This window comes from Triturus cristatus, chromosome 2_1, assembly GCF_964204655.1.
Source record: "Triturus cristatus chromosome 2_1, aTriCri1.1, whole genome shotgun sequence".
NCBI classification, from domain to species: domain Eukaryota; kingdom Metazoa; phylum Chordata; class Amphibia; order Caudata; family Salamandridae; genus Triturus; species Triturus cristatus.
The window spans coordinates 1,069,214,650-1,069,237,057 of NC_140581.1; the positions used below are offsets into that span (position 1 = coordinate 1,069,214,650).

At 48.2% G+C, this 22,408-nt stretch overlaps 1 protein-coding gene across 1 annotated transcript in view; it reads left to right on the plus strand.

Annotated features, from left to right (window-relative positions):
* Nucleotides 1-22,408, plus strand: part of BANK1 (B cell scaffold protein with ankyrin repeats 1) — a 2,329,074-nt gene that overhangs the window by 672,167 nt on the left and 1,634,499 nt on the right. Inside the window, exon 3 of the mRNA XM_085636022.1 lies at nucleotides 19,026-19,171. Coding sequence (XP_085492148.1) covers nucleotides 19,026-19,171 — 146 coding nt within the window. The remainder of the gene's footprint in view (nucleotides 1-19,025; nucleotides 19,172-22,408) is intronic.

The window sequence follows — 22,408 nt, forward strand, 5'->3', positions numbered from 1 at the left end:
TGAATTTCAAAGCTTTTTTAAATGCTAATTTCTAACTTTAACGTCTCTGAAACCTATGGTTATTACAGTGAATATATATATATATACTTACCTATATAAACATATATATAATCTGCATATCTAGATTAATATAAATATAAATGCATGCATACATATGCATATACATATATGTATACATATGCATGTTATGTACAAGAAAGTTTGAAAAACACTAAAACAAGCAAAGCTAAAAAGCCACCTAAGAATTGCTTTAACTTAAACGAGGGTGAGACCTATTGCATTTTCAATGGTTGTTTACTTTGGTTCCATCAAGAAGGCATTCAGATTTGTTACACATGTGCTCATTAGATCACTGTAGTAAAGCTACTGTTCACCAGAGAAGTCCGCTGATGGTACTCAAAGTGCATGTTTTAGTCTGCATGTCAGAATTTTTTAATGAAATAGAAGAGGATTTGAGAAGTCAAAATGTGCCCTAATTTTTCTTTCTGCAGCACTAATCATAATTTCTATGGCAAAATGAATCCCCTCATTTTGTTCCTTTGCAAATTAAATGTTTTAAGTGTTGCCACTTTATTCCAATCAAGATGGCTTCAGGTGTGCCATACTTTTGTCATAAGTAAGACTGTTAGCGCTCTAGTTGTTCTTTAGAACACTCTGAGCCATTCTGTCATTGGGCTATACTTGGGCGACATCTGGGTGATATGTGTGCTACATTTGGGCTCTTTTGTCTCTAGTGGCCATCTTGGGAGACTTATTTGTTATGAAGTTTCCTAATTTCTTCATTTACTACAGTCTCCTTGGTAGGAATACTTTCAGTTTTTTACTTTGATTCCATCAAGAAGGCATTCAGATGTGTCACACATTTGCCATAAATTCAGAATGTTAGCACTCTAATTGCTCATTAGATCACTGCAGTAAAGCTACCGCTCACCAGGGAAGTCTGCTGATGGCATTGAAAGTGCATGTTTCAGTCTGCATGTCAGAATTTTTAAATGAAATAGAAAAGCATTTGAGAAGTCACACAAAATGTGCCCTATTTTTCTTTCTGCAGCACTAATCATAATTTCTATGGCGAAATGAATCCCCTCATTTTGTTCCTTTGCAAATTAAATGTTTTAAGTGTTACCACTTTATTCCAATCAAGATGGCTTCAGGTGTGCCATACTTTTGTCATAAGTAAGACTGTTAGAGCTCTAGTTGTTCTTTAGAACACTCTGGGCCATTCTGTCATTGGGCTATACTTGGGCAACATCTGGGTGATATTTGTGCTACATTTGGGCTCTTTTGTCTCTAGTGGCCATCTTGGGAGACTTATTTGTTATGAAGTTTCCTAATTTCTTCATTTACTACAGTCTCCTCAGTAGGAATACTTTCAGTTTTTTACTTTGATTCCATCAAGAAGGCATTCAGATGTTTCACACATTTGCCATAAATTCAGAATGTTAGCACTCTAATTGCTCATTAGATCACTGTAGTAAAGCTACTGCTCACCAGGGAAGTCTGCTGATGGCATTGAAAGTGCATGTTTCAGTCTGCATGTCAGAATTTTTAAATGAAATAGAAGAGCATTTGAGAAGTCACACAAAATGTGCCCTAATTTTTCTTTCTGCAGCACTAATCATACTGTCTATGGCAAAATGAATCCCCTCATTTTGTTCCTTTGTAAATTAAATGTTTTAAGTGTTACCACTTTATTCCAATCAAGATGGCTTCAGGTGTGCCATACTTTTGTCATAAGTAAGACTGTTAGCGCTCTAGTTGTTCTTTAGAACACTCGGGGCCATTCTGTCATTGGGCTATACTTGGGCTACATCTGGGTGATATTTGTGCTACATTTGGGCTCTTTTGTCTCTAGTGGCCATCTTGGGAGGCTTATTTGTTATGAAGTTTCCTAATTTCTTCATTTACTACAGTCTCCTCAGTAGGAATACATTCAGTTTTTTACTTTGATTCCATCAAGAAGGCATTCAGATGTGTCACACATTTGCCATACATTCAGAATGTTAGCACTCTAATTGCTCATTAGATCACTGTAGTAAAGCTACTGCTCACCAGGGAAGTCTGCTGATGGCATTGAAAGTGCATGTTTCAGTCTGCATGTCAGAATTTTTAAATGAAATAGAAGAGCATTTGAAAAGTCACACAAAATGTGCCCTAATTTTTCTTTCTGCAGCACTAATCATACTTTCTATTGCAAAATGAACCCCCTCATTGTGTTCCTTGTTAAATTAAATGTTTTAAGAGTTACCACTTTATTCCAATCAAGATGGCTTCAGGTGTGCCATACGTTTGTCATAAGTAGGACTGTTAGCTCTCTAGTTGTTCTTTAGAACACTCTGGGAAGCTGCAGTGGAAATCAAAGGAATACAATGACAGTCTCTGCCCTTGTTGGATGTACATGGTTTACTGAGAATGTCAGACTTCGTTCTAACATGACTGAGAAAGATAATGTGAATTTACAGAAAATATGCTCTCAGTTTAGCTTATAGATCACCTTCCAAACCTCTGTGGGAAAAGCATGAGAAAATAGTTTTCTCTCAATCATGATTCATGATATCCCAGCAGAAGGCTTTTTCACGTGGTAAAATCCCCTTAGAACACACCACAATTCCTAAAATGAGTATGGTACCATCAACAAATGATTTAGAATGCAACTGTAATGCTTTTTAATGAGGTGCTATCATATATATTGGTCCCAAGATAGCTGCCAACACTTCTTGGATGAAGTGCTGACAGCCAATCAGATCTCTTGATGAGATGTGTGGTTAGGCTCCGCCCAGATATATCTATGATTTTACTTTTGAATTTCTCAGCAACTACTAAACGGATTTACACCATTTAACCAAAAGGCACGAGTGTGAACCAAGGGCTACCTCTTTGCCAAATTTAGTGTAATTCCGTTCAGCAGTTCGGGCTGCAGCTGCGATTAAAGGTTCCTATGGAAAATTGCATGGGGAAAACACGTTTTGGGACCCCCCTTTTTTCTCGGCCCCCGCTTGACGAATCACCCCGAGACGTCAGGATAGGAGCAGACTGGAGCGCCCCACCAGTTTTGAAAATTTTGCGAAGATTCATCAACTGGCACCAAAGTTATTCCAAATAGAATGGTGCTGATTTCCTATGGATAATAGGTCCTAACTATAACTACCTACTGGCGACTGCCAGTAGGTAATACATATATATATATGTATATATATATATATATTTTTTTTTTTGCAGTTTTATATAGGGTGAACTCGACCCTAAGGTATCAGAGCGCTTTACATGAGCACCAGTTGCATTGCAAGAAGACACCTTCATTTTTAGGCACAAGGAGATTAAGTGATTTGCCTAGACTCACAGGTGAGCGGCAGGCCAGATTTGAGCCTGGTTCCCCATCTTCAAATTTGGCCGTTCTATCCGTTAAGCCACATCCTCTGCCTCCGTAATATTAAGGGGCATATTCTCAAGAACGTGTGATAACTACCCCAAAATTAGCTTAATGCAACTCTTCACATCGCAGTCTATCGCGGGAAAATGACGCTGTGTTAACGTGGTATTCCCAACACGGCGGTACCATGCGATAGTCTCACGATAACGCGTCAAATGAACGCGTTAAAATCAATACTACGCCACAAAAACACATAACACAAACACGAAAATAGTAGCGATGATGCCAATCGCGATACAAAAATCAGCGAAAACCAGCCACAGGCCTGCAATTCCCACGTATCATGCAGGAAAATGCACTATAAAAGTAGAAAAAAATATACAAACAAAAGCCAAACATCAGCGAAGCACAATGGAGGTAGTCGGAGCAAGTACAGAGGACAACCAGAACCCCACAAGCCCCCCGGAGGACCAGCCTGGGACCTCGGGTCAGAGAAGGGCAAGGACAAGAAGAGTAGGAAGAAGCGGTTCAGTCCGCAGGAAAACAGGATTCTGATAACGGAGGTGGTTGAACACCATCAACTACTGTTCGTCACCTCTAGTATGTCACTGGCAACTAAAAATGGAATATGGCAGACCATCGTGGACAAGGTGAATGCCGTCGGAGTGCTGAAGAGGACAATGGAAGAGGTCAAGAGACGCTGGAATGATGTGAAGCGCAAAACCAAGCAGAAACTCGCAAACAACTGGAAGGCAGCAATGCAGACTGGAGGTGGGAGTCCAGCGCCACTGGAGGAGCTGGTCGAGATTGAGGAAATGGTGTCCACAGTCATCAGTGGGGAGACGGTGGCAGGAGTTGGAGGCCTGGACACTGCTCAACATGACTGGACACAACAGCAACAGGGTGAGTAACGACCAGGGACTGGGGGATGGGGGGTGATGGGCACAATGGCACACATGCACAATTAAACATTGAACATCTGCGGACAAACCATGCCCCAGACCCCACACTCCCACCAAGAGACCAATGCACCCAAGTATGCAACATCTCAGCACTATACAAGCACAGAAGCCAGAGGCACACCGCATGTAAGGGATAAGGGGCAGCTAAATCAGAGCTGCAGGGGCGACTCCCCCAAAATGCAGCACACAGACATTACATGCAGAGCACATCAACATTGACAATGATGTGGTACAAACCACAACACGTCCACAACAGAACAAAGGGCACAACTGGTGCCGCATGTGTGTAGAAACTGGCCAATCACATTTGGCATTACAGGGAAATGTGAGTTGACAATGTACAAGTACAAACACACATCCGTGATGTTGTCGGAATGTCCACTGTCCCGCATCAAATAGGCAGCTCAACCAAACAATCACAATGTACACTGTCATGCAGTGTGAATGTAAACATGTACAATGCGTTAACATACATGTGAACACGATGTTAAACTGCATCTCCCCTTCACATTGCAGGGGAAATCCAACACCTCCTGTAGAGCAGGCCGAACCTCTCTTCTCTGATGATGAAGGGGAGCACCACACCTTCGACTCCGACACCCTCCAACAGCTCGTGGAGAGCCTCTGCAGCCCACTTCCAGGAGCAGGGCAGCCCAGCTGCTACGAGGAAAACCCACCCCTTGCACAGAACACACAGCAGGCAGGACCCCCCACCACGGCTGCCTCCCAGGACCCCCACGACAAACACATGGCCTTCCAATGCCATGTGTTGGGGTGCCAGGAGAAGCTGGCTGAACAGGTGCAGGTGGAGTTTGTCTGCATGGCAGCCAAACTAGACGCCACACGTGGGTGTCTAAGTCCCATCAGGGAGCACTCACAGTCCCTAACGGACACCCACAGTCCGCTCCATGCTCTCCAACGAACCATGGCTGACATCGCTAGAGTCCTGACTCTGCGACAAGAACGATTGTCTAATCAGAGTGCCTCCAGCGATCTCGCCCGGGAGTTGGGACACATACGGAGGATCATGGAGAACATGGAGCGGACGCAAGCGGAAAGAGTGGCTGCCATAGCTGCACACAGGTGAGAGGTAGCTAGGTCCCTCAATGCCCTAAAGACTTTCCTCATGGCATTGCTACCACAAGGCCTGGCGCTGATGCATGCTGCTGCTACCACTCCATCCACATCTCTGGCCCCTGATGTGTCAGTGCCACACAGTGTGGCAGACATTCCACCACTGGCCCCTGAGGTGTCACTGCCACACAGTGCTGGAGACAGAACACCACCACCCACATGTGAGGCACATGCAACAGCAGAGGACAAATATGTGGATGAATCTGCCTTCGTGGTCAGAAGGATGCAGTGGCATTCATCTCCGCCATGTGGCCTGTTTCTGCTTGGTTCTACCCTCTGCATCATCACCTTCCACTGTCCTCCGATGCACTCTGCGACACTCACCTTGGACCTCGACATGGACTGTCATATTCTGTTTGGTCACCAATGACACAGCTATCAGACTGCGGACTGAACTCCTCCTCTTCTGATGTACTTGTCATTCCCTGAAGGACTCTGGCTGGCCCTCCACGGGCTAACAATGTAAAGTGGGGTTTGCATGGCCCTGTAGTGCTCCAGCTGCAACATTCCACTGAATGTGCATTAAACATTCATTTTCACACCGATGTGTCAAGTCTATGATCTTGCAAGTGTGGAAGTATGGATGAATGTAGGGTCAGTGATTCCCCCTTATGTCCATGTTGCTAATGTTGTGGGACTTGGGTCACAGGGTGACACATTGCCGATTGTGGTCCGGGTGGCGCCGACACAACTACGGAGACACACGCATTAGTTACTTCCTTGTCCAGCCCAGGATGAAACCACGCCCAGAGCCTTGGGGTCATTTTTCACACCCTTACGCTGGACTGACATATGCCAGGATAGCCCACTCCGCTTATGCTCACAGGGGGATGACAACACTACATGTCCCAGGACTTCCCTGTAGAGATCTGTTGCTCACAGGTCTAGTTGTCAGCATGCCACAGCCACTCCCTCATGGCTAGTTTACACCCACACCACACTCATGCAGCACAGGCATCACAGGACATGTGACCCTGCCAATATAAAGGGCCTGGTGCACGTGCTGGACACCATTTCCACTCTCTAACTGGGTGTTTCCATGTGGTTATCATTGATGCATGAAGACCTAGGGCCCTATCACCTCACATTGCCCAGTGCCGGGGGTGACATGATGGTGTCCGCACCACAAGAATCAATAATAAAGGATTCATGGCTTGCGGTGCAGAGACTTGAGGGCACCGGATACACTGCGGCAGGCACAGGCACACCGCCACTAGATGATGTCTTGCGGTGCACTGAGGTAGGGGCACCTAAAGTGCTGAGCAGGTGTGCAGCCTTGGATGATGCACCGTCCTGGCGGTCAGGACTGGTAAGGATTAGTGTGAGCTCTGCAGGACCGCAGTGTAGGCCTGAGCCAGCGAGCAGTGCGGGCCTCCTGCCAAGTGGCGTTGCCTCGCAGTTCACAGAGCTAGTGGCACCTCAAGAGCTGAGTGGGTGTGCAGCTTGTGATGATACCGTGTGCACTGATATAGTCTCTGCCATTGCGAAATCAAGACCCAGAATCAAGTGTGTGACCTGGTGGCCCGCGGTGCGGGGCTGCATGATGTGGAGGATGCCATGGCCACGGGCCCCGGGCTTGGAGCTCCCACCGGCACGTGGCGGGCCATCTTGGGGACACACCGGTGGAGGAAGGTGAGCAGTGAAGCCTGGTTGCACAGAGGCAGGCAATCACCGCCGGGCGGCGGGAGGGGCTGGGGTGCAGCAACATGTGTGCGCTGGGGCGGGCAAGCGATGATGACGTGTGCAACTGTATGGACTCTGCCATTCATGTCTCCGGAAACTGTTTCAGATAAGGGACCCGGGGGACTGCAGTGTATTCCGGCACGTGGTTGGAGACACACCGGTGGCAGCAGGTGAGCAGTGATGCTTGGGTCCACAGTGTCAGCACTCTCTCTCCCTCTCTTTCTCTCTCTCTTTCTCTCTCCCTCTCTCCCTCACTCTCTCTCTCTCTCTCTCCCTCTCTTTGTCTCTCCCTCTCTCTCTCTCTCTCTCTCTCTCTCACTCTCTCTCTTTCTCGCTTTCTCTCGCCCTCTCTCCCTCTCTTTCTCTCTCCCTCTCTCTCTTTCTCTTTCTCTCTCCCTCTCTCTCGCTCTTTCTCCCTCTCTCCCTCTCTCCCTCTCTCCCTCACTCTCTCTCTCTCTCTCTCTCTCTCTCTCTCTCTCTCCCTCTCTCACTCTCTTCCTCTCTCTCACTCTCTCTCTCTTTCTCTCTCTCTCCCTCTCTTTCTCTCCTTAGCTCTATCTCTCTCTCTCTTTCGCTCTCTCTCTCTGTACTTTGATGAGCGAATGACACACCTTCGTATCTAGATTTCTGTCTTGCAGGCTGTGACTTACACAATGTCCTGAGAAGACCCGCCATGACTCTTCAGAATTGTTGTTTTGGGTTTATTCTGTAATAAACTTATTATTTGGATATTATGAGATGAATGTATGATTTCCCTTTTTCTGACCCGACATGTATGTTAGGTGTTGTGATTGTGCGACTTCATGCAAATTGTTTGGTTCATTAATTTTGGAGAGTTGATGTGGTGCCTAGGGTAAGGCCCCAGGGGGGGAGGGTCCTGGGGGTGGTGGCAGTAGGTTTTGTTGCCCTATTGGGGCTCCGGGCTGCATGATCAGTTGCTCCATGGCATCTGTTGTTCTTCATGTGTGGCTATGGGCTGTGCTCCCTTGTCTGCTGCCGGTTGTCGTCTGACTTTACACTAGGTAAGAGCAGGTGTTAAAATCCTGCTGCTAACGCACCTTATCGCATGTTTTGTGATCTTATCGCTGATCTGGCTGGTCGTTGAGAATGTTGTGGAGTTGTGTTGTCGCTGCTTTTTGCACGGAAACGGCTACTCTGTATATCATTAGCGTTAGTTGCCGAGGTCATCTGTGGCGATAATTTTTTGCGACTGCTTTTGCAGGTAGACTGGTGATATGGGCTCTTAGCACCAGCTTGTCAATGGAGCGATACATTTATCACGACTTTGGCTGCGATAAAGTGCCAATAACTCGGCGATAGATCCTTGAGAATATGCCCCAAAGACTTTTATATTAAAGAAGACCCTTGCTCTTAATCTTTGATATCAGTTCAACCCAAAAAGGTTGAATCTTGGACATTATTGGCCAACATTCATATTTTTCTGAGAAAAATAGTTTTGTTGTTGGTGATAACTAATGGTAAGGATGTGAACCTTCTGGGCCTCTAAATAATGATGACAGGGTTAATAAAAATTCTCAGTAAATTGCCATGCCACCATGGTTGGAAAACCCTGGCATGAGCTGTTGATATCACGAGCACTTAAAACACAATTTAAAACACTTCAATAATAGAAAGTTAGAGAATTTGAAATACTCTTGGATGTACGGCATCATTAGAATAACAGATTTTATGGGATCTACCTTAAGATAACAACCCTGCTTTTAATTGACTACAGTTCTGTGACACATTAAGTCCTGATGAAGAAAGACAGCCCATGAAGCTGAATTATTGACTGGTCTCTTGCTTTGGTGTCTCCAGGGCATAGACTGGAGTTCCAGTAAATCTACTTTTATTACATCTCCGCTGCATGAATACTATGGTATATGGGTGATATATTTAATTTTATACTGAATGATTAAGAGAATGTAAATTTTAGAGAATATTTGAATTATCTGTTTAATGCCTTTTCAAGGAATCATATTAGCATGTTGCGATTTGTAGTTCAGGCTGAATTTATTTTAATTACTAGCTGTTAGTATTTTAGGTTTTTAATCTTTAAAGTTGTTAGACCTCTCAAACCCTAATGTGGTCTTCCCTCAAACATTTAGGCTTCATCCCTCCTATTTTCACTGATATCATTTTTGTTGGCCATAGGACTCTGCGCTTTACCACTGCCAACCAGTGCTAAAGTGCGTCTCCTCTTCCCTTTAAACCTGTTAGAATTGGCTTGAACCCAATTGACATATTTAATTTATGTGTAAGTCAGCAGTAAAGTGAAACTGCATGTACCCAGGGACTGTAAATGAAATGCTACTAGGGGGCCTGCAGCACTTAAGTAGACCTTTAAACATGCCTCAGGCTTGCAATTGCATCTTTAGTTGCCCTAGCATTCCTGGGCTTTGATTTTTCCTTAAACTATGCATCTGAATTCTCAATTGCTCTTACAATTGTAATAGACGACACCAGATCATGATCCTCTATAATAAATAATCATGCCTGTATTTTCTTGTTGCAAGTTTTTCCAATCAACTGATCTGGAATAATTTCAACCTCAAATTCCCTGTAGTTGCATGTAACTGCCAATTTCTTCAGAGCCGATGCAAAGTCATCAATGGATTCCCAATGTTTGCAAAAGTATCTGCCTTTCTAACACGACAAATTTATGCAGGAGAATATCTCTCACCCAACATTTTAAAGACAGAAACTATTCATTCATAATTGCAGCTGTAATCATTTTACCAGATGCACCCGCCTCATCTAATTTGCACTTTTATATCAAGTAAAGGTAAAGCTCTCAATATAGATCTGCCTTATTTGTAAATGTCTATCTATTGATAGCATCCAGATATTCCTGAAAGGTGTCTTTTCACCGTGGCCGGTTTCAGAGCGGCATGCCAGGAGGATGTTGAAAAGAGCGGAGGAGCTCTAATCCTCACCATGATAAAAGTGCCCAATTTTTATCTACAATGTTTATTTGAAATAAGTACTTTCTCAGCAATAACAGAGCATATTCAAATAGGTGAAATTATGATACTCTATGTTCAGGAATGAATAATGATAACATAAGCAGGTTGTCGCAGGATTCAGGTGTTTTTATAATTGGCAGTTCCACTACACAACCAAAAGCGAAGATAAATCCCAAATTCAAAATGGCAGCCACAAGTTGAACTCTAACTAAATTGGCAGCCTGATAGTAGCTGATTTAGTCCTATTTCGATGTCTATTTAGTAAAAGAAGAGTTGAGCTTCCCGAGTACCTAGCAAGGAAATCAAGTCGAGGCACTGACAGCGGCGTGGCTGAAGGAATGGCGCATGGTGAAGGAAAGACTCAGTCCTATCGTCTCTGTCTCCTCCCCAGGAGACAGAACTCCCTCATGATATAGTGAGACAGCAAGTTAGTGGTCACAGATGATGGATCCAGGTCCCACTCATCATCATTGAAAGGAAACCAACAGTCCGGCATAGATGAGGCAGAGAATACTTTATCCGGCACGTAAGTATAATGGCTGCAACAATCAGCACATCACCGTCTCAGCTTCGTCTCAACTGCCACTCAGAGTTTCCCCATTTGGGTTCAACATTCTAGATTCCAGTCAGGGCTGGAATCCTAACACACACCATCCCAGAAACCGTTGCTATGCAATGCATCCTCGACGCAGGCCTTCACATCAAAAGACCATCATTGAAGGCATCCTCGTCGATGATGCAGGATGCAGCATCCCAAGCCTTGCAGCTTCTTCAGAACCAGGCGGTGCGCAACGCATTTTTGAGGCAGGACTTTGCATCGGAAGTCCTTCGTCAAAAGCATCCTCAATGAAGATGTGGGACTTGTATGGTAGCCTCACAGTTCCTAGGAAACACCTCTGCATGATGCATCTTCCACACTGGACTCTGCACTGCTTTGCAACCAGGATTTAAGGTACTCTTGTTCAGCGGACCTAACTGGGAATGTTCTTGAGTTGTTTTTCACTTGATAACTGTTTGAAATGCTGCATAAAAACTTTACACATTGCCTCTAAATTTTCTGACTGCTTTTGTGCCAAGCTACCAGAGGGTTAAGCACAGGTTATTTTGGGGTTTGCGTGTGACTTCACTCTGACAAGGATTGTGGTTGCTGCTTGAGTAGAGTTGTACCCTCCGCCAACCAACGACCCAATTTCTTACAATAGTATTCTGTTTGTAAAAAATGTTTAAACAAATTACTCTAGAACTGGTCAAAACATGGGGAACGCTAATGTTTAATTTTAAGTTATTCAGGATTAATTTGTTGAACAGGTGTGATTTGAGTGTCTGAGCACACCTGGCATGATTATGTGAATATATAACTAAAAATATCCAGATTGTTCGTTTAGTCTTGGCTATTAGGAGGATTTCAAGTAGCAGATGGGCTTTGCTCCTTCCTGAAGGTCCTACTTCAGTGATGATCAGTTTTTCATGTAGGCATGATTGCTTGCAGAGATGGACCAGTTTGTGTAAATGAATAGAAGTTTGAATATAATTTGTGATTCCAAAGAAAACCATTGACGTTCTCTCAACAAAGCGGGATAGAGCTGAATATCTTAGAAGAGTCACTGGTCAGCAGTGGGTTAAAGAAGTAGGTGTATTTATGGGGCTATTCAGGCATATCATTGCCATCATGAATGACTAATGCGCAACATGGTAGGTGATGTTAAATGCCTGAGCTTGAATGTTTAGTTTTAAATCAATAATGAAGCATAGGGATTTGGATGACAAGAAGAGGTTGGGCTTGAACCCATGGTTTGCATTTAGTCAGCTTTAATTGATGGGACTCAGGCCTGAGAGCTAAAGTTGAGAACAATAGCATTGCTAATGTCTTTTGCTGAGAAGGTCTGTCTGGAGGACAGAAAGATTGTCATGATTTAAGCTACGGAATTTAGGGTGTTCTCGCAGAAGATAGCAGGGAGGCGGAACACCCTTGGGAATTCCTAGCCGGGTGCTGCGGTACCAAATGGAATGCTTGGCCCAAGAGAGTTTATGGTTGCACATTTTCTATCCAGCTGACTTGCTAAAAACTGTACTTGTGTATGAAACTTTTCTGCATTACTGAAAAATGCATTTTACCTTCTCAGTCCTCCCACATAGTATAACATGTATGTTTCAACACCAGACAACCTTATCAACTCTTGGAAGAGGTGTGCAATGTGAATGTGGCTACCGGAATCAGATTTGAATTGGCACGGGGAATCCTGTACGCAGATATGGACATGCATCACAGGAGACTTTGATTATAAATCAAACTATCTGTTGCTGCTCACCAGGTTCCCTTTCATTGCATTGCAAAGTGCACTTGGGAAACGAAAAGCAATTGTTATTGCCTATCAACCAACATCATATAATAGCTGTTGGACCCGGCCTCGTAACATGGCTCTACTGGTCCCCACACCACCTAACCTGGTGCCGGCGGCCCCAATCCCCCTGCCTCACCAAGCCTTTCCACCAGAACACACGCACTCAACCCGGACACCCTCGTCCATGGCCTCTCTCCTTCGGCCACCCCGGGCCCGTGTGCCCACTTCATGCACCAAGATGGCCGCCCGGCCCCAGCGCGACCCGGGCCTAGAGGCGCCACTCCGGCTGGAGGACATCACGCTTCCAGGGGTTGAGAGAGGGAGGAGCAGTTTCTATCGCACCTCTGAACTCCCCTGGGACGATGGGTTTCGATCGGCCCTCCGGCCTCCCTGAAGGCTGGCTCCACGCCTGCTGGGTGTCTGGGACTCCTCCCGACCCGGCCCTGAAAGGATCAAAAGACAATGTCAGGAAATCCCCGACAAGCGACCCCCAGGTGACAAGACCCCTGCCTGCACAGACCCCGGACATCAAAGAGGGGTCGACCTATAACAAGGGGTGCTCTGGGACTGTCCGGCAGATTCGACGCTGGAACAACGAGAGCCTGCTGACGCGGTCGCGGCTCCTGGAACTTGGAACTACCTGAGCCCTGCTGAGTGACTCGCGGCTCACCGAAGATCGTAAGACCTCCGAACTTGTACCTGAGCCCTGCTGAGTGACTCGCGGCTCCCTGAAGATCGTAAGACCTCCGAACTTGTACCTGAGCCCTGCTGAGTGACTCGCGGCTCCCTGAAGATCGTAAGACCTCCGAACTTGTACCTGAGCCCTGCTGAGTGACTCGCGGCTCCCCGAAGATCGTAAGACCTCCGAACTTGTACCCGAGCCCTGCTGAGTGACTCGCGGCTCCCTGAAGATCGTAAGACCTCCGAACTTGTACCTGAGCCCGCTGAGTGACTCGCGGCTTCCACAGACTCCACTGGTCCCGCCGGACCCCACGACAACCAGCCTACCCCCCAGCTCGAGGATTGTGAGCTGTGCGCCGGGTACATCCTTACCTTGAACTTTTGTGCCAAAGACTGTCCCGCTACCCCCTATCCCTTCCGAGACTCATTGAGCCCGCGCTCTCCTTGTACATATTTGCAGTGCTAACCTACTTGATAAAGATTGGTTCCTAAGAACGCACGGTGTGTTGTTTCTGTGTCGTGTGGTGCCCGAAGTACGATCCTCGATACGAGACTTCTCCTCCTGAGGAGTCTCCCGCCAGTGCCCGGCTACGATACTTGAGGGTGGGTCTCAGGGTAGTCAGGACTCCCTTGCCGGGCTCCTCTGAGGTCGCCGTCTAACATTGGTGGCAAGCGACGGGATTCGAGCCCATCACCGAGAGATCGTACTGTGAACGACGGACGCACTACCAACAAAGATGGCAGAAGGAAACACCGGGATCCCCACAGAAATCAACGCCAACAGGGTGTTCCAGGTGGAACAACTAGAAGAATACACACACAAAGAACTAAAGCAATTCTGCAAAGAACTTAGAATCGCTACCACCGGTCTCAACACCAAGGAAGATTTGCAGAAAGCACTGAAAGCCTGGGTGGATACCGGGGCCTCCCGCCCGGAAAACACGGGGGAGCGCCCCGACGAGGCCGAACCTCCCCAAGGCGAAAGCAGCAACAATCAGGTGCGAAACATCGTACCAGACGGGGACCTATCCCCGGAGGAACTCGCGGACAGAGAGAGAAGCCGCAATCACGAACTCGAGTTAGCTAAGCTCAAAATCGAAGGCGAATTAAAGTTAGCAGAGAAAAAGCTAGCAGTAGAGCAAATGCGCGTGCAAGGCGAGCTAGAAGAGAAGAAGCTCCAACGGGAACACGAAGGAAGGAAGCTCCAACTGGAGCACGAGCGCAGCTTGAAGGAAGTCGAACGCAAGGCCCACCTAGGGATGATGGGGCTCCCCGAGTGGGTGTGCGCCACCACCCGATCTATGTCAGCCCGACTCACCCCCCTGGGAGAAGTCGAAGACGCCCAGACCGAAGAAGTCAGAGCAGTAACCCCCGAGGGTCCTCCCGTCCCCCCATCGGAGGGGCCCGTCGCCAGCAACGAGCCCTCCCTGTCCGATACCGCCCCGGTCCCTGAGTTAGGAGATCTACCCGAGTTGGCCCAATGGCGCCACGAGGGTGGACCCACCCGGGAGGAGTTTTGCCGGGAGCAAGCCACCTGTCCTTCCCTGGTCGGACTGCGGCGCCAGGCCGAGGGCCAAGCCGCAGGCGACCAAACTGGCACGCACCGAATTTATTGGGAAAATAGCATTTTGTATAGTGAGCAGAAGTCGGTGGAGCTGGGATCCGGACGGGTGCTGGTGGTACCCCTCCGCTTCCGAGACTTCCTCCTGGGCTTAGCCCACGACGTCCCCCTTGCCGGCCACCTGGGTCAAGACAAGACCTACAGCCGTCTCGTGACCCATTTTTACTAGCCTAAGATGAGAGCAGCCGTAGAAGCCCACTGCAAGTCCTGTCCCACGTGCCAAGCTAGCGGGAAGAGTGGGGGGAAGCGCAAGGCTCCCCTCCAACCCTTCCCGGTCGTCAGTACCCCCTTTGAACGAGTCGGGATCGACATCGTGGGGCCCCTGGATCCCCCCACCTCCCAAGGTCACCGTTTCATCCTGGTCCTGGTGGATCACGCCACCCGATGCCCTGAGGCGATCCCCCTACGCACCGTCACGGCCCCCGTAGTGGGCCGGGCCCTGATGGGGATCTTTTCCCGGGTAGGGTTCCCCCGCGAGGTCGTGAGCGATCGCGGAACTAATTTTATCTCGAGGTACATGACGTCCCTGTGGCAACAATGTGGAGTGTCCTACAAATTCACTACCCCGTACCATCCCCAGGGGAACGGCCTAGTAGAGAGGTTTAACCGGACTCTGAAAGGGATGATCACCGGCCTAGAAGAGCCCCTCCGGCGTAAGTGGGACGTCCTGCTCCCCTGCCTCTTGTTCGCTTACCGAGAGGTCCCCCAGAAGTCCCTAGGGTTCAGCCCGTTTGAGTTGCTCTATGGACACCCCGTCTGAGGTCCCCTCAGCTTGGTTAAGGAAGGGTGGGAGGCGGCACCCCAGACCACCCCACGAGATGTGTTCCACTATGTTCTGACCCTCCGGAACCAGACCAGGAAGTTCCGAGCACTGGCCGAGGCCAACCTAGAGACAAGCCAAGAAGAGATGAAGCGCTGGTACGAACAGAATGCCACTCTGGTCGAGTTCCAGCCGGGCCAACAAGTATGGGTCATGGCTCCCGTGAAGCCAGGCGCCCTCCAGGACAGGTGGACCGGGCCCTACAAAGTGATTGAGCGGAAGAGCCCAGTCACATACTTGGTGGACGTCCAGTCGCCTCGGGATCCCCTCCGGGTCCTTCACGTGAACCGCCTCAAGCCTCACTTCGTGCGGACAGAACTAAGCCTCCTGCTGGCCACTGATGACGGGGCCGAAGATGAGTCCGATCCCCTCCCGGACCTCCTGTGTGTCAAGGAGCAGGATGGCTCGGTGGAGGGAGTGATTCTCTCCCCAGCTCTCACTGCCCAGCAGCAAGAGGACTGCCGCCAGCTACTAGGACAATTTGCCGACCTCTTCTCCCTGATCCCCCGAGTCACCGACTGGTGTGTCCATGACGTGGACACCGGGGACAGCCCGCCGGTGAGACACCGAGCCTACCGGGTCCCCGACCGGGTCCGGTCCTGCATTCAAGCTGAAGTCTCAAAGATGTTGACCATGGGGGTGATCGAGCCATCTGACAGTCCCTGGGCCAGCCCCGTGGTCCTGGTCCCAAAGGCAGCGGCCCCCGGTGTTGCCCCCGAGCTCCGGTTCTGTGTGGACTACCGGGGGCTCAATGACGTCACCCGAGCCGATGCCCACCCCATTCCACGAGCCGACGAGCTCATTGACCGACTCGAGGCAGCACGGTTCCTCAGCACCTTCGACCTCACCTGCAGATACTGGCAGATTGCGCTCACCGAGGGGGCCAAGGAGCGGTCTGCCTTCTCCACCCCAGATGGGCATTACCGCTTCCGCGTAATGCCCTTCGGAATGAAAAATGCCCCGGCCACCTTCCAGCGACTGGTAAATAGAGTCCTGGCCGGGCTAGAACAGTTCAGCGCGGCCTATCTGGACGACATAGCCGTTTTCAGTTCCGGATGGAGTGAGCACCTCCAGCACCTCCGGAGAGTGCTAACCGCCCTGCGCCAGGCAGGCCTGACAGTAAAAGCCAGCAAGTGCCAAATTGGACAAGGATCAGTAGTCTACCTGGGGCACCATGTCGGGAGTGGCCAGGTCGCCCCTCTACAACCAAAGATCGACGCCATCGTGGCCTGGGAGCCCCCCACCACCCAAACGGAGGTCCGAGCCTTTCTGGGCCTCACTGGCTACTACCGCAGATTCATCAAGGGGTATGGCAGCCTTGTCGGCCCCCTCACAGAACTCACATCCAAAAAACAGCCAAAAAAGGTTCAGTGGACACCCGCCTGCCAGGAGGCGTTCGATGCCCTAAAGAAGGCCATGTGCACGGCCCCCGTCCTCCAGGCTCCCGACTACTCCAAGGAGTTTGTAGTCCAGACCGATGCCTCTGAGCATGGCATTGGGGCCGTCCTGTCCCAGATGAATGACCAAGGCCTGGACCAGCCCGTCGCCTTCCTCAGTCGGCGGCTGTTACCCAGAGAACAGCGATGGAGTACCATTGAGCGCGAAGCCTTTGCCGTGGTCTGGGCACTCAAGAAACTACGCCCTTACCTGTTCGGCACCCATTTCAAAGTCCAAACCGATCATCGGCCCTTGCGATGGCTTATGCAGATGCGGGGAGAAAACCCCAAGCTGCTGCGGTGGTCAATCTCCCTTCAGGGGATGGATTTCACCGTGGAACACCGTCCTGGGACGGACCACGCCAACGCCGATGGCCTCTCCCGGTTCTTCCGCCTCAGCGAAGAGAACCCCCCAAGATGATGGGCAGTTCTCTCCGGCTTTCAGCTGGGGGGGACGCGTGTTGGACCCGGCCTCGTAACATGGCTCTACTGGTCCCCACACCACCTAACCTGGTGCCGGCGGCCCCAATCCCCCTGCCTCACCAAGCCTTTCCACCAGAACACACGCACTCAACCCGGACACCCTCGTCCATGGCCTCTCTCCTTCGGCCACCCCGGGCCCGCGTGCCCACTTCATGCACCAAGATGGCCGCCCGGCCCCAGCGCGACCCGGGCCTAGAGGCGCCACTCCGGCTGGAGGACATCACGCTTCCAGGGGTTGAGAGAGGGAGGAGCAGTTTCTATCGCACCTCTGAACTCCCCTAGGACGATGGGTTTCGATCGGCCCTCCGGCCTCCCTGAAGGCTGGCTCCACGCCTGCTGGGTGTCTGGGACTCCTCCCGTCCCGGCCCTGAAAGGATCAAAAGACAATGGCAGGAAATCCCCGACAAGCGACCCCCAGGTGACAAGACCCCTGCCTGCACAGACCCCGGACATCAAAGAGGGGTCGACCTATAACAAGGGGTGCTCTGGGACTGTCCGGCAGATTCGACGCTGGAACAACGAGAGCCTGCTGACGCGGTCGCGGCTCCTGGAACTTGGAACTACCTGAGCCCTGCTGAGTGACTCGCGGCTCCCCGAAGATCGTAAGACCTCCGAACTTGTACCTGAGCCCTGCTGAGTGACTCGCGGCTCCCTGAAGATCGTAAGACCTCCGAACTTGTACCTGAGCCCTGCTGAGTGACTCGAGGCTCCCCGAAGATCGTAAGACCTCCGAACTTGTACCTGAGCTCTGCTGAGTGACTCGCGGCTCCCTGAAGATCGTAACACCTCCGAACTTGTACCTGAGCCCGCTGAGTGACTCGCGGCTTCCACAGACTCCACTGGTCCCGCCGGACCCCACGACAACCAGCCTACCCCCCAGCTCGAGGATTGTGAGCTGTGCGCCGGGTACATCCTTACCTTGAACTTTTGTGCCAAAGACTGTCCCGCTACCCCCTATCCCTTCCGAGACTCATTGAGCCTGCGCTCTCCTTGTACATATTTGCAGTGCTAACCTACTTGATAAAGATTGGTTCCTAAGAACGCACGGTGTGTTGTTTCTGTGTCGTGTGGTGCCCGAAGTACGATCCTCGATACAAGACTTCTCCTCCTGAGGAGTCTCCCGCCAGTGCCCGGCTACGATACTTGAGGGTGGGTCTCAGGGTAGTCAGGACTCCCTTCCCGGGCTCCTCTGAGGTCGCCGTCTAACAATAGCAATTGTTTATCATTGACACCGTCAATTTTAGCCTGATGTTAGATCAAATAGAATTTACCAATAACAATGAAATATTTATTTGTGTAGCAAATTGATAGGACTTGCAATTCATGGTTTTAATTGTCAGTACCTAGATGTGTTATCTTGTTAACTAAAATGTCAATTGGTTCTGTCCATTGTCCATTGCTTGTCGCTACTCTTTAGACACTCTACTGAATCTAAAAAATTGTTTTCATAAAAATCACCACAGGAAAAGATCACAAATTCATTTATGAGAATCAATATGCCATATTAAACCCATGTATCTGTTTTAGATTCCTGTAATGCATATGAAGATTTTGTGACACCAGATGACTCAGGAGAAATAGAAGAGCCTAGCTGGGATATTCCAGTAAATTCCCCAGCAACAGAAATGAAAAGAATATCAGTACTAGTGCTGCCAAAAAGAATATCCTGTGAGGTGAGTCAATAAGAACACAATTAGTTGAATGTAATGCCCGTAAATTAAAGAATGGAGTTACAATATAGTCAAACATGGGACTCAAAAGGAATTTGATATTCCATAGTTACCCTCCATTCTTCATAAAATATTGAAGCCTCATAACTCTAAAGATTTGGGGAATATGGCAATTCTTCAAGACAAGGAAAACGCTCTATTACCATAATGCTGGAGATTTTCACTCCATCTCTGGAGATAAAACTAGACATGTACTCACACAAGCATAAAACATAAGGCCAGCTGAACATCATCTTTCCAGGTTAAATGTGCTTCAAGCTACCTCAATGACTACAAAGATGTTTTGATACAGTGGTGGTCGAGGAGATTCAGCATTCAAGTACATTGATGTTTAGGGCCTTATAAATCTGGAGGATTGTATTTGTCTTCGTCATTGGAAAACAATCTGAAGCATGTTCTAATTGATGTAGCTTAGAATTTTGTTCTCAGTTTAGTGGTGAACTATTTTTTTGAATTTACGTGGACAGAAACCTGTGTCATTAGTGCAATCACATTACTGGCTTTTATTAATGTATCAGTAAATCTATAAAGACAATCTTGGAACTCTGAGGAACGTTTATCATGCTTTTTAATCAATGAGTAGTAAATCACGCATTATCCTGGTAACTATCTTTTTGTTTTGTATTTGGGACATTTTAAGTTTTCTTTGTAACTATTCCTTAATTCCATTTTCTATCATTGGTGGTAAGCATCCATCCTTTTCGTTTCCTGTTTTGTCTTAGGAGCCCAAGGGGCATATTATCAATGGCAAGCGTTGAATATCGCAAATCGCGCTTGATTATCGCCGTCTATCGCTGGATTACATCGCCGTTACATTGCAGTTAGCGGCGTATTAACAACGCTTAGCTCACAGGCGACGTACAAACCAGCGATAGACGGAGATAATCATCATTAGCGTGTGAAATCAAGCGATGATTTCACAGCGCTAATGAAAGCTTGTTAATATGGGAGTGTGGATTTGACCTGTCAGTCCACCTCCGATACTAAATATGCTTAGGTCAGGTTTTGACCAGACGTTAGGATCCGGCGATAACCGCGGTTAGCAGGACTTTTAATATTGCTTCGCAAGACCGGGGCCGCCTTGTTAATACAGCGCTGTTGTGTTAGCGCCCTCTTTCATGTTGTGTTTTTGAAGGAACGCCTAATTTGCATTTCATTAGGGATGTTTATCGCTGGCATGAGATGCGTTACAAAATCAGCTGCTAACATGCGCAAATGCATGTTTGCGATGCCTTGTAAATAGGGCGATAAAAATATCACCGCTTTAGCGGCAAAAAGTGCCACTAAAGTGGCGATCCTGCCCTTGAAAATATGCCCCTAACTCTTTCCCATTTGCAGCTCTTCTCTCTTTGGATATTCTTTTTTCGCTTAGTCTTTTATATCACTGATGATGTCAAACCGTTCTTCTCCTCTTCTCCCCACAGTATAATTTCTAACTATATCGCATGCTGTCAGTTACGGCATATGTTATTATTGTCTCCATGTTAAAGCTTTCCCTCATTTATACTCATCTATGTTTCCTATCGTCTTACCCCTTTTCTCCCATGCAAGGACTCTTGGGGGCAGATTTATGTTCCCTGGCGCATCCCTGCAAATCAGCATGGATGCGCCAGGGAAGATGCGTCACGAAAGTTTACCCTTGCGCCACAATAGATGCGCCGCATTTACAATGCAGCGCATCGTGGTGCAAGGATAAACAGATGCGTGACGCATCTGATGGCGGAAGGTAGGCGCATTGCTGGAGTTGCGTCGCAAGCGCGACGCAGCTCCAGCAAGGCTCAGGGGTGCCCTATCGTTACAATGCTGCATCAATCCTTACGCCTGCTTCAAACAGGCGCAGGGTTTTGACGCAGCATGGCTGGAAAAGTGACTGAGTGAAATCTTGTAGATTTCACTCAGCCACTTTTCGGAGGCGTTCCTGCGCCGGAACGCCCCCCCCCGTGCAGGAACGCCCACATGTAGCGCAAGCTTTACAACGTGACGCATCTCCCTAGATGCGTCACATTGTAAATGGGGCGCAACATGGCGCAGGGTTTACGCCGCCGCTGCGTCACAAAAGTGACGCAACGGCGGCGTAAAAGTGGCGCAAGTCCGTTATAAATCTGCCCCCTAGGAGTTTGCAACAGTTCTCCACTTTTTCTAGCTCTGTATCTTGCTACTGCCTTTTACAAGTGGAGACATCAACAGTACAACATTCGGTAAAGGTAGACTTTCGCAACTTTCATGGAACCAAAATCTAACACATTTGAGACTATCAAACGACATTTTGTAGTGCGTTCTGTATTATACAGCCTAAGCGTATACTATCAACTGCCTGCTCCATAATGAGAATATTTTAGGCTTTAAATCGATCAGATGAAAGAATCTGAATCTGGAATGCATGTCTGCTTCCCAGAAGTCAGGCAGGATGCTGAAGTGATTGATGCTCACTTTAGATAAATAGTGCCCGCCCACTGTAACTCTTGAATTGGAACATGTCTTTGACAGAAAGCTATTGTAACAGCCTCCGGTTTTGGATACATGATTGCTTCTTCCTAACCAAGCAGCCTGGAGAGCTCACGCATGATGTATATTCTTGAAAATCCCAATAAAATATTTCACAGTTGATCCGATAATTGTCAACTCAATCGTTAATATTATGCAGGAGATTGCACGAGACAGAGTGAATCGATTTGTAGGCACCAGAGTTGACACGGGATATGTAACCAGGGGATAACATACTGCAGTTTTGTGCCAAACCAATGAGTTATGCTTTAACATTATGAACAGCCAGGTTTCATATTCTATTCCCGAGATATACAAGATGAGGTAAATGTGTTGCTCAGATTAAACAGTGTTTAATCTAAAGGTCTAAGCTTAAGGTTTTTCAAACGTTGGATGTGTTGGAAAGGGCCTGTAAGAAGCTGGGTAACTGGCTGAGCGGGGTAAATCCCTACTCAAGCAACAACCACAATCTTGTTAGGGTGAAGCCATAAGCAAACCCCAAATTAGCTTGTGTTCAACCTCCTGGTAGCTTGGCACAGCGCAGTAAGGCTTAATTTAGAAGAAATGTGTAGTTTACTTATGCACCACTTCAAACAGTAATAAAATAACATAAGTATTTGTAAAGCGCATGTTCACCCATAGGTCTCTTGGCACTGAATAACAGATGTTTATTGTAACCCAACGGTACTCATTTTA